The 12,066-nt window shown below is 42.9% G+C and overlaps 1 protein-coding gene across 1 annotated transcript in view; it reads left to right on the top strand.

Moving 5' to 3' along the window:
* greb1 (growth regulating estrogen receptor binding 1) overlaps positions 1–12,066 on the top strand; it is a 351,042-nt gene that overhangs the window by 156,751 nt on the left and 182,225 nt on the right. Inside the window, exons 3-4 of the mRNA XM_078541600.1 lie at positions 9,232–9,391; positions 11,320–11,433. Coding sequence (XP_078397726.1) covers positions 9,232–9,391; positions 11,320–11,433 — 274 coding nt within the window. The remainder of the gene's footprint in view (positions 1–9,231; positions 9,392–11,319; positions 11,434–12,066) is intronic.

Here is a 12,066-nt window from a genome sequence, read left to right as displayed (position 1 = left end):
TATTTGCAAATTCATTTTTGCAGTTTTCAGTTAATGCAGCGAAATATTAAGGAAACCGAAGCAAAAAAGTGCTGAATCAACTTAATATTTCATCCATTACCTTTTATTAGAACAAAAACTGAAAAACTGAAACATTTTGTCAGGGATGGGTAAATGAGAAGGGAAGAAAAAACACAGTCCCAAAAAGTGGTTGGAATTAGCTGCTTAATAGAAGATCATTGAGGTAAGACAATGGAAAGACATCAAAAGAGCATGTAGAAAGCTAAGATGGTAAAAGCTCATGAATAAGTATAAAGCATCTTAGCTGTTTGTCTGCTTCTTCTGATAGACCACGTACAATTTGTACTGTCCTGGATTCTCCCCAATATATTTAACGTCCTGGAGGAGACGACAACGTCCAAGTTAGAATAATTAAATTTATTCCCAACTCCCTGGAGTATTTGAGAGGAAACTGGTTATTAATCTAACTTTATAAGCTACATTATTCATCTCGCACCAGTTGCATTCCACAGATAACCCTCATATGGTCTCAAAAGGGTTGCAACCATAGTATTCCATAGAATATTTGATAATCTAGGGCTTTCCTTTTATTTATTAATTCCAATTTAGCAAAATATTTGTCTAGCATTTTTCACAAAATGCGTTTTTTTGGGCATAATATACGCTGTTTGATAGAAGCCCAGTTCACAAACTGACTGCTTTGTAGGAGCAAAAGGAACATACGTGAAGACTTCCCAAAGACATGTCAAACTTGTACCTGTATCCTGGCATCACATCCTAAATTAGTTACATGTGTACCTCTATGTTAAATGACATCTTCTGCCTTTTCCCAAAAAAAGCTTGCTTCTGGCTCTCTTCATAGGGTTTTAAGTATAGTAATGGAGTCATTGTCTGCTTGAACAAAGGAGATTATGGGGTAGTTTCATAGACGTGTTTAAAAGTATGAAGGAGTGGGCCATAATAATTTTTAAAAAATGGCTTCCAGAGGTTTTGGGATCTAACACCGGGTGTGAGAGGCGGGGGTCGGGGGCAGTGAGTTCCAGATTCCCAAATTCCTCCTCGCATCCCCTCTAAACCTCCTGCCCTTACCTTAAATCTATGCCCCCTGGTTATTGATCCCTCTCCCAAGGGGAAAAGTTCTTTCCTGTGTACCCTGTCTATGCCCCTCGTAATTTTATACACCTCAATCATGTCCCCCCTCAATCTCCTCTGCTCCAGGGAAAATAACCCCAGTCTATCCAATCTCTCCTCATAACTAAAACTCTCCAGCCCAGGCAACCTCCTGGTAAATCTCCTCTGCGCTCTCTCTAGTACAATCACATCCTTCCTATAATGTGGATTCCAGAATTGCACGTAATACTCTAACCAGCGTTTTATACAGTTCCAGCATAACCTCCCTGTTCTTATATTCTATGCTTCGGCTAATAAAGGCAATTACCCCGTATGCCTTCATAACCACCTTATCTACCTGTCCCGCTACCTTAAGGGACTGGTGGACATGTACACCAAGGTCCTTCGGATCCTCGGTACTTCTCAGGGCCCTACCATTCATTGTGTATTCCTGTGCCTTGTTTGTCTGCCCAAGTGCATCACCTCACACTTATCCGAATTAAATTCCATTTGCCACTGATCAGTCCATCTGACCAGCCCGTCAGATTGGGGATGCGGCATCATTTTACGTGGGTGGGCCAATTAAGGCCTGCCCTGTGTCACGCTCACCTCCGGAAGCGCTGAGCGCTCCCTGGGCAGGGGGGGGGGTTGATTTCCTGAATCGTTCCCTGTGCTCTTTCGCGGAGGTACCTCAGGGAAATCGGTTTGACATGTGTAAATTTAAATAAAGGGAAATAAAAGCTTTTAAATCATGTCCCCTCATGTGACACTGTCACATGAGCTGGGACCTGTGAAAGAAGTATTTTTAAAATTTTTAGACTTTTGAAACACTTCATGAAACCTCATCCCGCCTGTGGATGAGGCGTCATGAAAAATGCGAAGGCCGCCTGGGCTCTTTGCCTTCCCGCCAACTTTAAGGTTGGACAGGCAGTTCAGCTAATTGATTTAATTACTATTTAAATGGCATTAATAGGCCCTTGCCAGTTCGGCGAGCGCCCAGCTGACTCGGCTGTGTGCGCGCCGTCCTGAAAATCTAAATGACGCGCGGTGATGTTGGAACACTTGCCTGACGTCACCGTGTGTCATTTTAGTGTCGGCGAGCAGGCCCCGCCCCCGCTCGCCAACTGGAGAATTCTGTCCTTACTGTACTTGTAAAATAACTTTGGATTTTCCTTTATTTTACGTGACAATGTTTTTTCATACCCCCTTTTTGCTCTCCTAATTACTCCTCATCTCTGATTTAAATCTACCGCCCCTTAGCCTCAAACTATGGCTTCTCGGTCCAGAATGCCCCACAAGGGGAAACATCCACTTCACATCTACTTTGTCTATCCCCTTTAGCATTTTATATACCTCAAATAGATCTTCTCTCATCCTTCTAAACTCTAGCGAGTACAGGCCTAAAGTGCTCAATCTCGCCTCACAAGACAAGCCCCGCATCTCTGGAATCAATCTAGCGAACCTCCTCTGAACCGCCTCTAATGCAGGAGTTGCACTGCAAACCCTCAGTGAATTCATGACAGTGTACTTTCAGTCTGACAAAGCACCCCAAGGAGATACATCTCCAGCAATGGAAAAACACTTTGTGTAACTTACATGGTGATATTGCTAGGCAAGACTTGGACCAAGGCAGGCGAGGATGTTCAATAGGTGTTAGCACATGTAAAAACTACTCAGTACTCAGTATTACCTTAATCCCCATTACATTGAGACCCTCCACTCTTAGTTAGGGATGCGGGGCTCCAGTTAGCCTGACCTTTCAATGGACGTAGAACACCTCACATTGACCATCTTCACACATTTGCATGGCAGACATGAAAAAGCCTCCTTTTCCACACCAACAGTTTCCCTAAATGGTCAGTCCTGGCCCTTGTGACCTCAAAAATGTAGACACACCATGGAACCCACCAGGTTCTGCTTCGCTGAAAATAAAGAGCACACATCAGCTGCATTACATCCTAGCTCCTAGCCTGTTTCTGCGCCCAGCATTGTCTTCCCATCAAGCTAACATATGAGCATCGCGACCATGCTGAATGGTTCCATTGACCATTCCAATTAACAATCAAGAACCTATCTATCTCGGTCTTAATTACACTCAATGACCTGGCCTCCACAGCCTCCTGTGGCAATGAATTCCATAGATTCACCACTCTCTGCCTAAAGAAGTTTCTCCTCATCTCTGTTCTAAAAGGTCTTCCCTTTACTCTGAGGCTGTGCCCTCAGGTCCTAGTCTCTCCTACTAATGGAAACATCTTCCCCACGTCCACTCTATCCAGGCCTTTCAGTATTCTGTAAGTTTCAATTAGATCCCCCCTCATCCTTCTAAACTCCATCGAGTATAGACCTAGAGTCCTCAAACGTTCCTCATATGTTGAGCCTTTCATTCCTGGGATCATTCTCGTGAACCTCCTCTGGACCCTCTCCAGGGTCAGCACATCCTTCCCGAGATACGGGCCCCAAAATTTCTCACAATATTCTAAATGTGGTCTGACCAGAGCCTTATAAAGCCTCAGCAGCACATCCCTGCCAGGAATGGGCCAGCGCTGCATCCCTTTTTGACAACCTTGTGGACTCTGTGTAGACAATTCCAAAGTGCAAAATGGTTAAAGCTGTGGCTTTGAATGCCAGGACAAAGTAGTGTTGCAAGGGATAGAGCACTGGCACATTGAGGTGGGAAGGTGCACACACTTATCGGTCAACTTAGCAGATGTACACTCGGAGAGTCGACAATGTGCAAGGCTGGCAGGAACACACAGGATCTCTGAGTATGGGCTTAGATTGCAAACTCTCACGGATGGCAGAGAGTATGTGGAATTCAAAGAAAGATTACCCTTCTCCATACGCATCTGAACCCCAGGGGTGAGAGTGACTGCTCTTAACATTAAGGCAGTATTTGACTGAGTGTGGCATCAAGGAGTCCCAGCAAAACTGAGGTCAATGGGAATCAGGGGAAAAAGCACTCCGCTGGTTGGAGTCATACCTAACACAAAGGAAGATGGTTGTGGTTGTTGGAGGTCAGTCATCTCAGTTCCAGGACATCACTGCAGGAGTTCCTCAGGGTAGTGTCCTCAGCCCAACCATCTTCAGCTGCTTCATCAATGACCTTCCTTCCATCATAAGGTCAGAAGTGGGGATGTTCGCTGACGATTTCACGATGTTCACCATTTGTGACTCCTCAGAAGGAGGAGTTCATCTCCAAATGCAGCAAGACCTGAACAATATCCAGGCTTGGGCTGGCAAGTGGCAAGTAACATTCGCGCCACACAAGTGCCAGGCAATGACCAGCTCCAGCAAGAGAGAACCTAACCATCGCCCTTGTCATTCAATGGCACTAACATCACTGAATCCCCCACTATCTATATCCTGGGTGTTACCATTGACCAGAAACTGATCTGGACTAGCCATATAAATACTGTGGCTACAAGAGCAGGTCAGAGGCTAGGAATCCTGCAGCAAGTAACTCATCTCCTGACTCCCCAAAGCCTATCCACCATCTATAAGGCACAAGTCAGGAGTGTGATGGAATACTCTCCACTTGCCTGGATGAGTGCAGCTCCAACAACACTCATGAAGCTTGACACCATCTGGGACAAAGCAGCCTGCTTGATTGACACCCCATCCACAAACATTCACTCCCTCCATCACAGACACACAGTGGCAGCAGTGTGTACCATCTACAAGACATTCCCAACATCCACAGTGGAGGTGGAAGCAGCCTGCTGACTGCTGTGCCCTGTTGTCTGATGGCCTTGGCGGGCATCCTCTCGAGGACTGAGACTTGGGGGGTCCTGGCCTGCTTTGGGTCTCCTTCTGTGGGGCAGGTGCACCCTCCTTGGTGCTCACCGCAGTTGGCCACCTCCCCCCAAGCCACAGTTGTAAGGTTGGTTGTCCTCCTTCTACCATCACGGGGGTAGAGCAGCTCCTGGCGATCCTCGATGGCATCTAGAAGGTGACCCAGCGAAGCGTTACTAAATTTGGGCGCTGCGGACCTCTTTGCTTTGGGGACCATTTCTTGCCTAGAGCAGCCCTGGGCTGCAGATGTTGAGAAACCTGTGTACGGGTGCGGTTTAAATAAGGCGCCTGGAGTGATGATCCGTTGAGGTCATGGCGAGTCGGGCGAATCAGAGGCTGTGATATGACGTGTTTCCTGTTGATGCATATTTAGTGATGCGGGAAGCAGACAATCAGGTGCGAAAACCCGCCATTGCGGCCGGCAGGGAAAACACCGCTTTTCCGGCCCACCACCGCATTTAGTCTGGGGAGGGGAAAATCCCGCACATAGCCTTTTATATATATATATATATATATATATATATATATATATATATATATATAACAGAACTTTTGATTGGAACCTTTTTCAGAGGATCTGTTAAGTAGAAATGATTGTGAAAAGTAATTGGCCGGGAATTTAAGGGGCTTTTGATGGCAAACTACGTTTGCCCCTGTAACCTCCCTGAATCTGATTGCAACGTCCCGATTTTGCCTAGGCGCAGATTAATGCACAAATCCTGAAGTTGTGGTTTGCTATCCACTGCTCTGTCACAGGCTTCTTTGTAGAGCCCTCACCCCTCAGAGCCGCCAAACAGCAAAATCAATAGGGTGAGAACTTCCCCTTTTTCTGCTCTCATGTCACTGTTAGAAACCCCGTAAAAAGTTAAGCCTTGTTCAATGAGGCGTAACTGGGTTTTTAATGGTGATCTGATTAATAGCCAGCTGAGCAACTGGTCTGGCCCTGAAAAAATAGAAGAATGTTGTTTGCTTTCCCCATTATGATTACATTATTAGAATTTTTCAACTAGATTTTTAAAATAATTAACTTCAAAGTTTGTTCATGATGTTTCAGCTTCTCCTTTAACCCCATTTGTATGTCTCAAATTTTATTTTACTCTCTCAAGTGTTTGAAGAAGTGGGTGGATTATTCAGGCGTGATGTCCTTCTTCATTGATGACACCCAGCTCTATCTCACCACCACCCCTCTTGATTCCTCCAATGTTGCTAAATTAATCAGACTGCTTATCCACATCCAGAATTGGATGAGGAGAATTTTCCTCCAAATAATTATTGGGAAGACCGCAGCCATTGTTTTCGGTCCCTACTACAAACTCTGTCCCTCTCCCTGGCAGCTGTCTGAGGTTGAGTTTGCAATCTTGGTGTCATTTGACTCCGGTGATAATCTTCTGACCACATCTGTGCTACCATTAAGACCACCTATTTCCACTTCTGTAACATCTTCCGACCTCTCCCCTACCTCAGCTGATCTATGGGTGCAACCCTCACCCAGGCATTTGGAATAGTCAAGCCTAGTGGTGGCAATGTACTCCGGGCCCACTCCCACATTTTACCCTCCTTAATCTTGAGGTCATCCAAAATTTTGCTGGCTATGCCCTTACGCGCACTACACTCATCATTTGCATGCTTACTGACCTACATTAACTCCCAGTTAAGCAAAGCCTCGATCTTAAAATTCTCATTCTAGTTTTCAAATTCCTCCCATGGCCTCAATCCTCCCAATCTCTGTAGCCTCCTCTAGCCCTACAACTCTCTGAGATATTTGTGCTCCTCTCATTCTGGCCTCTTCAGGAACCCCCATTTTAACTGCTCCACCATTGGTGGCCATGCCTTCAGCTGCTTGGGCCCTAAGCACTAGAATTCCCTCCCTAAACCTTTCCATCTTTCTACTTCTCCTTTTAGGACAACCCTTAAAACCTACCTCTGCGACCAAACTTTTGGCCATCTACCCTATTATTGCCTTCTGTGGCTCAATTCAAATTTTTCTTTATAATGTTTCTATGAAGTTCCTTGGGACATTTTATTACATTAAAGCACTATATAAGTACAAGTAGCTGTTGTGCTTATTATTTCCCTGTTTGCTGTTTTTGAAATGTGATTGTGATTGACAAATTCGACAGCTTGACTGGATCAGTGCAGCTTAACTCTGGGAATCTCTATTAAACCCTGCTATAATCAATTGCCTGACAAGCAAGTTAAACATCTCACCACAGAGATCACTAGATCTCTCAGCACAGCTTTCTTCAAGGTCATCAGTAATCACTTTCACTTTGCCATTGACCGACCGCATATTATTAGCCCATATGTAGAGTGTTAAAGTATAATTTGAAGTTTGTTATGGAAGGGTCAGGTCAGGAAAGCAAATGAGCTAAGAACACGTCAATTGAAGTTTATGACAGATTAAAACTTTAACACATTCAGCGCACATTGCATAGAAGAGTAATTATGATGATGATTGGCTTGTTACCTAATATATAGAGCATATTTAATTCATTTAGTTGTGTTAAAATGTTTTTTCTAGGAATGTAGGGGGACAGAGTTTAAGATTCTGTTAGTATAATTTGAAGGTTTAGAATTTAGTCTGGAATTTGAACCAAGAGACTCGAGGGTCACCAGCAATTATGTCTCTGGGCCTCATCTACATATCCGAGGGGAGCATTTCCCTTCCCCCTGGCTTCATAAACATTTTAAAAAGTTAGACATTTACTTCTAGTTGGTGGCCACAGGGAAGGTAAGCCTGATATGTGCCATGCTCATCTGTCACTGATTTTGTGGAAATAATCCTCAGGCCTTAACATACCACAAACTCTCGCAACTGTTTTTGGCCACTTTATTTTCATCTTGCAATTTCTTCTCCCGAACCTTAAAAGTTGCCACCATTACAGGGAATGCCCAAAGCCTGTCAGATTGTTGCCACCTTCTTGATAGATTTTGTGCTGTAGTGTTTCTGGGGCAGGTGCTGTAAGAAGTAAAGAGTTGATTCAGTCTCCCAGTGTGCTGTGATCTCTATCCAGACAAGTTTATGTTTGTTGCTTGAAACAAATTCACCTTTTATGGCTGTAATTTTATTATCATAGACATTGATAGAAAAAGAAGATGCCTCAGGAAAAACTCATTCAATGTTGGTATTTGTTTGTATCAGTTGTTAATTAAGATGTCCTGTGAAATACAGGAATTCCTTTTACGTCTCTGACCACTGTCATCACAAGTTGTATTATTTACTGGACTGCACTCCAAAGGAGTGGGAACATTTACCAGTTTCATTTAAAATTCTGAGACGTATTCGTTATTTTTCTATGTCTGTGATTACATTAATGATGGGAAAAAATTTAGATGTTAATATAAGCTGTCAGTAATAATCCACTAGTTTTATTCCACTCCCGTAAGTGGTACATTATAACCCTGGATCAGAATTAAGCTGTCAGTAATAATCCACTAGTTTTATTCCACTCCCATAAGCGGTACATTATAACCCTGGATCAGAATGTCTGTGGTTGCTTCCAAGGATGATGTGCTCTTAATCTTATGACTTAATGGAACAATATTCAGAAGAGTTACCAAGGGAAAATAGGAAGGCAGACAGTCATCTGGGAACACTCAAATTGCATCATTCAGCAAAGCTGTTTTGCGATATATCTTTGCAAAGTCTGTACTTATTAGAAATCACCACTTACACCACATTTTGTTGTATTCTTTGGCTTTGTTAAAGGATCGCAAACCAATTGTTCCATCAAGCTCGTAACAATTTTTAAGGTTTGCAAATTCAGACCAATTGCCACCTTCAGTGTTCAGCATAAATTGTCTGCAAGCAAACAACCAGTCTTAGAAAATAGGTGAGGTAGGTAATTAGCCATAGTCCACAAAGTAAATGTAAAGCTTCCAGTCCCAGTCTAGACTAGTCCATGTGACAAAACAAACATGTACCTTCGGCTTCATAGATATTTATATTTGAATGGTTGTTGTTGCCTTTTACGTAGGACAATGAGATTGTCTTGTAGACAGGGTTTATTGCTGCTTTAAAAATGCCTGCACTCTACTTCTGCATGCCTCATTAACCTGTAACATTAGATGTCAATAACTTCCATAAAAAGGGTGCTAAACTCTGCAGTCCCTTTGCCCTGGGCTGTTGAGTACAGGGTTTCCTGTAATTTACCAGCAGGGAGCTCTTGGAGGCCTGCTTTATTGAGCATGTTTAAGAAAATGCTGAAGGAAAATGATAATGCCTCTTTGAATAGCCTAAATTCGTTTAGAACTTTTACCCCTGCTCTCTGTGTTCAGTTCATTTAGTAAGGCGCTTCTGAGTTTTTAGTTGCTTCTGTTTTTATAAAGATGGGAAACTCATATGCTGGGCAACTGAAGACAACACGTTTTGAAGAAGTTCTGCACAATTCTATTGAAGCTTCCCTGCGTTCAAACAACTTGGTCCCCAGGCCTGTGTTTTCACAGTTATATCTAGAGGCTGAGCACCAATTGGTCTCTAATTTAGAAGGTAAGATCATGGTTCCTTTTTTAAAATTTGCCTCGAGTACTCCTGTAAGTCTAAGAAAAACTATACCATGAGCACATGCTCTATTGTAAAAGAGAAAAGGCTGATAGGTTTCCCTTTTTCAGAGAATAGGTCACGTTGCTGGTGACTCAAATTAACTTTACGTTATCCTACATTGAAGACTTTTAAGTGTGCCGTTTTCTTCTGCTAAGTACTCCCATTTTCTGATCAGTTCAGTTGTCATTATTGGTCCTTACCTAACATCATAATTGATAGTTAGCTTTGGAAAGTAGACTTTCAGAAATAGTCTTTAATACAGCTTCTAAAATTATTCGCTTGTATTGCCTGTAGCAAAGATCGCTGGATTTTTCCCCTCTACATTATTTTACATTTAAAGCTTAAAAGCTGAGAAATTTGTTAACACTGTGCCTATTTTCCAGGTGCAAAATGGGTGCCCAAGCAATCAATATGGTGGGTGCTGTGTGTGCATATTCCTTGCCAGAAGTGCACTGCATGCTATTTTGATGAACGCCTTACTATAGGTGTTCATGGCCTGCACCTAAAGGGTCTTTGGCATATGCAAATAGTGGGGGTGGGGCGGGTGGTGGTGGTGTCTAACAGTTCCTTGAGCAAGACTTCCAAAATTGTGCTGCTATGAATACAGTTGGCACTTGGCCCATTGTGTTCAGGTTAACCCAAATCCATATGTAACCTAATCAGCAGTCCTTAAAAGGCCAGCTGGAGGCTGCCACTAAAAAGTATGTTTTAAAAAACTTTCCTGAATGTGAAGTTGGGAGTAGCTTGGGTGCTCCTCCCAGCTCCACAGGAGTCCTGAAGGCTATTGCCAGCCCCCTCCCAATTGCTCCTTTCCTACCTGTTTGCCCTTTCCTCCTGATCACCCTTCCTGCATTACATTGAATTTCTCAAATGTGGACTGTACTGAGATAAATTAATTTTTTAGTTGTCGTAACAAGGATCCTAGTGCACACCAGGGAAGTCTGCTTTAAATTTAATGTATGCAGGGACAATGCTTCCATTGCTGGTCTGGATTAGTCTGTCTTGGCAGATACAGACAACGCTTTAGCTACTGAGCAACCCATTCATTTTGACTTTTGCTGTATAAGTGCACTTGATTTTGTGTTGACCTTGACTCAGGGACACTGAAGGATCAACATTTCTTGTTCATTATAATGTTGTTTTGGGTAACCTAGAGTGAAGCACCATTGGCCAACAGGTTGCCCTGAAAATTGCATTCAGTGAATAAGCTAACCAAACTGATTGAAGCTTAACACCATTATAGTAAGACTGATTTTCCTGAGCCTCCTCTAACTGCGTGCGCTAAAGAGGAACAGCACACCTGTCCAGCTCTGACATTGCCCCTACTTCCTGTCCTGGGCAATTTGAATCCCTCAGGGGCAGCCTGCAGCTGCCTTGCTCCTCTGACCTGGGTGATCAGATGTTCTGGCTGATTGAAGTATAAACTTACATGGGTGGGCCAGATTAAAAGTTGCAAGCTGCTTCTGACCAGTGGTGATTCAGGACCAGGCCACAGTGCTATACATATCTGGGTACTCCTGCAGGCATTCCCAACATAAATAGAGTCGAGGAACATCAATCTCTGTCTCTTTAGCATGGTTCTTTATGATCTTTACCTTCTGCAGACACAGATCTGGATCTGCATGTTGGAGCACATATGAGAATTTGGGTATATGCATTAATTATTTGCTGTCCATTAAGATTAAAGCTCAGTACTCAGCACCTTCTGACACAAATGGTAAGTAAGGAATATTTACTCCATAACGAATGGTCTGTCGTTAAGAATTCAACCAGGATGTAAAATTTAGTTAAATTATGTGGTGAAGATTTTTGGGGCTAGGATAGTATTGAATGTTTTTGTGCTGGTAATACAGATGGCATTGTACCTAACACAGCTTGCAAAAGACCAGGAAACGAGGAGGAGGAGGAGGATGATGGATCAGAGTCCAGTAGTCCTCTCATTCCATATCAGATGAAGCCTCCCCCAGAAGGGTGTTGTACCACTGATGGTAAGTAGAGAAAGCTTTAACTTAAAGGATGTTGGTTTTCAGTGGAATTTGGTGTTACCAAGAGTGACTGGTCTCAAATTTAAAATATTTGTGTACAACTAAACTGGCCTCCATAAATTCCTTAGTTGGGAATTATAGGAAATAACTGATGACAAGGTGGAACAAGAGCTGTCACAGGGACTGAATGAGCATTACGACTTTTTTCCTCTTTTACCCCCTCTTTAAAAATATTACATTTGATGACTTCAAACTATCACAACTTTCTGTTGTCTAATTACATAGTGCTGTATGTACTATATCCTTTGAATTTTGTTTCCCCCTCTCCCCAACCTTATTGGTTTCTCTCACATTAAGGCATGCACTGGGGAGAGGGGTGCTGCACTTTTTCCAAGATTTAATGCTGCTTTTGTGGCACTGAATGCTATTTCAGATTACTTTATTGGTGCTTCTAAAAATGTTTCCTGTGCTGTTTCACATTTGCATTGATTCCACTCCCACTGGCCCTTATGATTTTTCAGATGTGAACTGTGTCATTGATGAAATGAGATGTGATAGAGTCTCTGTGTGTGCGTTTTAAAACATTTTTACTGCTTTTACTCTGAATTATTTTGACTTTATAATCTAAGATCACTC

This window comes from Cetorhinus maximus, chromosome 5 (genome assembly GCF_964194155.1).
Source record: "Cetorhinus maximus chromosome 5, sCetMax3.hap1.1, whole genome shotgun sequence".
Lineage (NCBI taxonomy): Eukaryota > Metazoa > Chordata > Chondrichthyes > Lamniformes > Cetorhinidae > Cetorhinus > Cetorhinus maximus.
This window is presented reverse-complemented; position numbering and strand designations above follow the sequence as displayed.